The sequence below is a fragment of the Athene cunicularia genome, assembly GCF_003259725.1.
Source record: "Athene cunicularia isolate RWA chromosome 22 unlocalized genomic scaffold, athCun1 chr22_part1, whole genome shotgun sequence".
NCBI lineage: Eukaryota > Metazoa > Chordata > Aves > Strigiformes > Strigidae > Athene > Athene cunicularia.
In genome coordinates, this window is record NW_020799128.1 from 4,895,280 (window position 1) to 4,899,637 (window position 4,358).

Here is a 4,358-nt window from a genome sequence, read left to right on the forward strand (position 1 = left end):
CCCCGCCCCCAATTAATTTAACGAAGAAATTCCTCGCAAAATTTCTACTATAGCTACTGTGCATTCTAATGTTACTAACAAGCCTTTTAGTGTTCAAGCTGCTTAGACTTGAGCAGGTAGGAAGGAATTAGGGAGCACATCTAAGAGCCCAAAATGCACACACACATATATATACTTGTGTTTATATTTATGCACACTTGCACACACAAGAACTTCATACACATACTTTTCTAGGGGACAAAAAACAAACCCCAGACCAAATTCAGTACTTACAATAGTCCATATTATCATTCAACACTTTGATATAACCCATTTTAAAACCTCAGGAAACACTTCACCTGAAAGAATATCAAGCTGGTCCTGAGTTTTGGCACATTACAAGACTGAATAGTCTGTAAAACATACTGTGTTAATAATATGCACAGCTAGTATTTTCCACCATTACTACCACTCTCAATTCAGCTGCCTCATGTGCCAGGCTTGTTTACATCCAGTTTTCATACCATTTTGCACCTATATTGATTTCATTACAGATATAGTTGGAGAAGTACATAGGAAACGTTTGTAGACAGAACACCTGAAAAAAGGATAGAGGAAGCTGTTGGAATTTCCAGCACAGTAATACTTACTTCCTACCTTCCACCAGCCCACAACACAGTGCTCTGACTAGCCAAGTCCTACGTCCATAGTAGAGCTCCATCAGTTAAATGAGAGCTTCAGAGAAACTTTACTGGTGATAAAGCAGCTGTGAATAATTTTTTTTGTTTTTTAGGAAGAAGACTCCTACAGTACTTTTAAGTCTTCAAATCCTAACATTATAAAGCAACCCTCTCACCAGAGTAAAGCTGACTTGAAAAAACACAAGCAGTAGACACTCAAAGAACTCATCCCCAAAGAGGATATTTACAACAAAACAACTTTCCAACACTGCTGAAAAATGTGTCTATTACGGATAGAAAAAACAATTTTCACATTCTGTAAGTCCTGGCGACTAGTAGTGCAAAGATATGAATTACTGGAAAATCGGTCTTCAATAAACAAAGACAGACTTCCTTTTTACGCTGCTTCCACAGTAGCACAAGGACAGGAAAGATACTGAGTGGGTACAAATTTCACTCCAACAACTTCATCTTGAGGTTGGAGTGGAGGATCAAAGACCTTAGGCATGCAGAAGGATGGAAGAAAGGAGGAGAAAAAAAGCATAAAAATAAGAGTAATATAAAAGTACTTTCGTTTGTAGAATGAATTGTATTTAAGAAGGGTGGGGGGAGGCACACAAAAGGGAACAGAAGTCCACGAGTGTTCATTCTAGCATTTCCATACTTTCCACATCCTCCGATTTCACTCTTTTCAACAGCTATATCCTATATACCTTTTCTTCCTATTTCACAACAAAGCTATTCTGGAACAAAATGAATTTTTCACTGTGAACAAAGAAAGCCTCTACAATAGCATTAGGTGGCAATTGCTAATCAGCGCTTCACTATATTATATGCATTCAAATAAGAAGCTGAACTGGCAGTCAAATAAAAATGAGAAAATAAGAGACAACCCCAAGTTTGCTTTGCAAATCCACCTCACCTTAAACTGAGGAGGCTTACTTCGTACGTTTGGCTAACATAGTAACTATAGTAAGCCTGTTATTATACATTCACTTTCACTGTACAGAAGCGTTCAGAGGAAAATTCCCTACAGTAGTTTGTTTGCAGTTTTTAGGTCCAAAGTACAAATTATGATTTATTACACTTAAGAGATTTGGACACAGTAGAAACCTAAATGCACATCAGTCATGTCCAACTTACAAGATGCATGTTAAACAAGTCATTGACCTCAAATTGCAACAGTGTATTGACACATTTCATCCATCACAAAAAAATGCCCATGCAAACTGGGTCTTACCTTATCCTTTTCATGGGGAAGGAGACACACTGGAGGGAGACAGGAAAGAGACTCAAAACTCTCCTTCCCATCAGCATTAGTGGTTGCTTTAGTGTTGAGCTGGTACAGAGGTCCATCTTTAAGGAGCCTACCATGGCCAACAGCACGTTTGACAGCTAGTCGTAATTGCTGGTGAAAAATGGAGGCAGCGCTACCTCCAAATAACGCAGACACATCTTTCTGACCTTTCAGAAAGCGCTCGATGTTCTTCAAGGATGAGCCACTAGACTCAGCCAAGCCCTCAATTGCCCGTTTGATAAGTTTATTCCAGTCCACATTTGGTTTACCATCCAACTTGCCATGGTTCCGAGGCTTCGGAAGTGCTATTCTCCCAGGATTATCTGGATCCTTGTAGGAGTTGAGACCCTTGTTGGAGACTTTTAAAATAGTTCCATCTTTAACACTCAACTCCAACTGTTCCAGAACAGTTTTGCGGTCCAAACCATGCGAAGATGACACTGCATTGCATATCCTCTCCTCTGAAGGACGCTGTTTTTGCTTCTTTACCTTTTTGATTGCCTCCAAAATCCACTCTGTATACAGCGGGTTGGCGAGTTTTACCATGGTGAAGAATTCTGTATATCCATAGAGTCGTTATCCTTTATCCCGATGCTGAACAAGTTTCACACGATGAGAAAACAGATTCTCGAATGATGGGAACCAGCTAACCATAGCATACACGTTTTCTGTTCTGAATTACTCCTCCTTTCTCAAACATGTTTTCACACTAAAGATAGGAAAGTAAAACAATTAGAAATTTCCTTATTCTTTCCAATAAATCCCATAACAGCTTCAAAGAAGGTTTTTTCCACAGAGGTATAAAGATTTTAGCATATCTCACCTCAGCTTCTGGTCTGCGCACTCACAATCGGAAGAACTGTAACATTAGGCCTGGAAGAAAACAAGAGAGACATTTCCAAAGAATAGTTAGAAAAATGAAAGAAGCAGCAAAAAATTAACAGCAACATTAATTCATTAAACACATAGTTTTAATCCACTACAAGTGTTCAGAAACCCTTAAGTAATACTTAAGGTTTCATCTTCACTGCTAACAAAAGCATGCTTTTGAAAGTATGCACTGAAATAACTTCATACAACCTTGAGAAAAAAAAAACCCGTGCCCTTTTTATTTCTATCCATAAGTCAGCATAAATTCTATACCGAGTTTTACATCATTACTGGGCACAACCTAAATAAGTATTTGGGAGGTAAAAACCACCACAATAAAGATCTTAAAAAAACCAGCAACTCTCTTCATTTCTACATATGGAAGACACTGTCTGAAACTTCAACCGAAAGCACCAGGAATAGCTAAGAGTCTTAAGCAAACAGCAAGAAACTTTCAGCGCTCTTCTAGGAGCGTAATCATAGGTCTGATTCCCTCCTGCTAAGAAAAGCCATGACAGTTGTTCCATCAAGGAAAAAAGTGAAGAAACCCAGCTGGAGATTGTAATTAAATGTTCCACTTTCACAGACCAGAGAAAAGAAGAATACAACATTATAATCTTCAGTATAGATGAGACACACTGAAAACACTTGAGGACAAAGTAACAGGTGACCATACACAATGAAGAAGGAATGCTTACGACACTGCTAATTAAAGATGTAGATGGAAGGGTAGGAGGGTCTACTTCACAGCCTTTAGTTGTTTTTAACAAAGACTTTTTCTAAGTATGATAACACTACATTGTGCTGAAGTTCTACTGCAAGAGTACACTAACCAAGAAGTATTTGCAAACTGTTATAAAGAATAAGGATTTTCTGCAAGGGAACTTTTAGTCACAAGCTAGTAATCAACACAGTTCTCCCATTCTACTTTCTAGTAAGTGCTGAAGAATTTATCAACACACAAAACACATTTGCATACAGATATCAGACTCGATTGCACAGCTCCATACAGCCAGTACTGGAAAGATTCAGAACTACTGTTTAGACCAGAAGGGACGCAGCGCTTGCCTAGCTCCTTTAGCCCATGAACAACAGATGTGAAAAGAAACACGGTCCCCGAGCACTGCCCGCTCGGCAAAGCGAAGCTGTGCTCCCGGGGTGCCCAGCACGCCAGGATGCCGGGGCCAAGGAGGACGCAGCGCCCTGTCCCCAGCAGAGCTCCGTGCGCAGGACGTTACGTAACCGCCCGGCCAGGCCGGGGCGATACCGGGACGGTCCCAGCCCGGCCAGGTCGCTCGCTCGCTCGCTGTCTGCGCGACAAGCGGCCCCTGCACCTGCCACCGCTCATCCCCATCCCCATCCCGGACAGGCCCCGCACACGGCGCCCCGAGGGGCGCCCAGCCTCAGCCGAGGGACTCACACCAGCGGCACCAGGAGAAATGAGGCGCAGGCCGCAGCTCCGGCGCCCAGCTGGGCCCTACACGGTTCTTCACCCTCACGAAGACGGGCAGCGCAGCGCGGCTCCTCGCACC

The 4,358-nt window shown here is 41.9% G+C and overlaps 1 protein-coding gene across 1 annotated transcript in view; it reads right to left on the reverse strand.

The window, feature by feature from the left end:
- KAT6A (lysine acetyltransferase 6A) overlaps positions 1-2,855 on the reverse strand; it is a 45,239-nt gene extending 42,384 nt beyond the window's left edge. The window contains exons 1-2 of the mRNA XM_026863052.1: positions 2,780-2,855; positions 1,900-2,665 (exon numbers count right to left, since the gene is read on the reverse strand). Of these exons, the coding sequence (XP_026718853.1) occupies positions 1,900-2,502 (603 nt within the window). The 5' untranslated portion in view covers positions 2,503-2,665; positions 2,780-2,855. The remainder of the gene's footprint in view (positions 1-1,899; positions 2,666-2,779) is intronic.
- Positions 2,856-4,358: the final 1,503 nt, after the last annotated feature.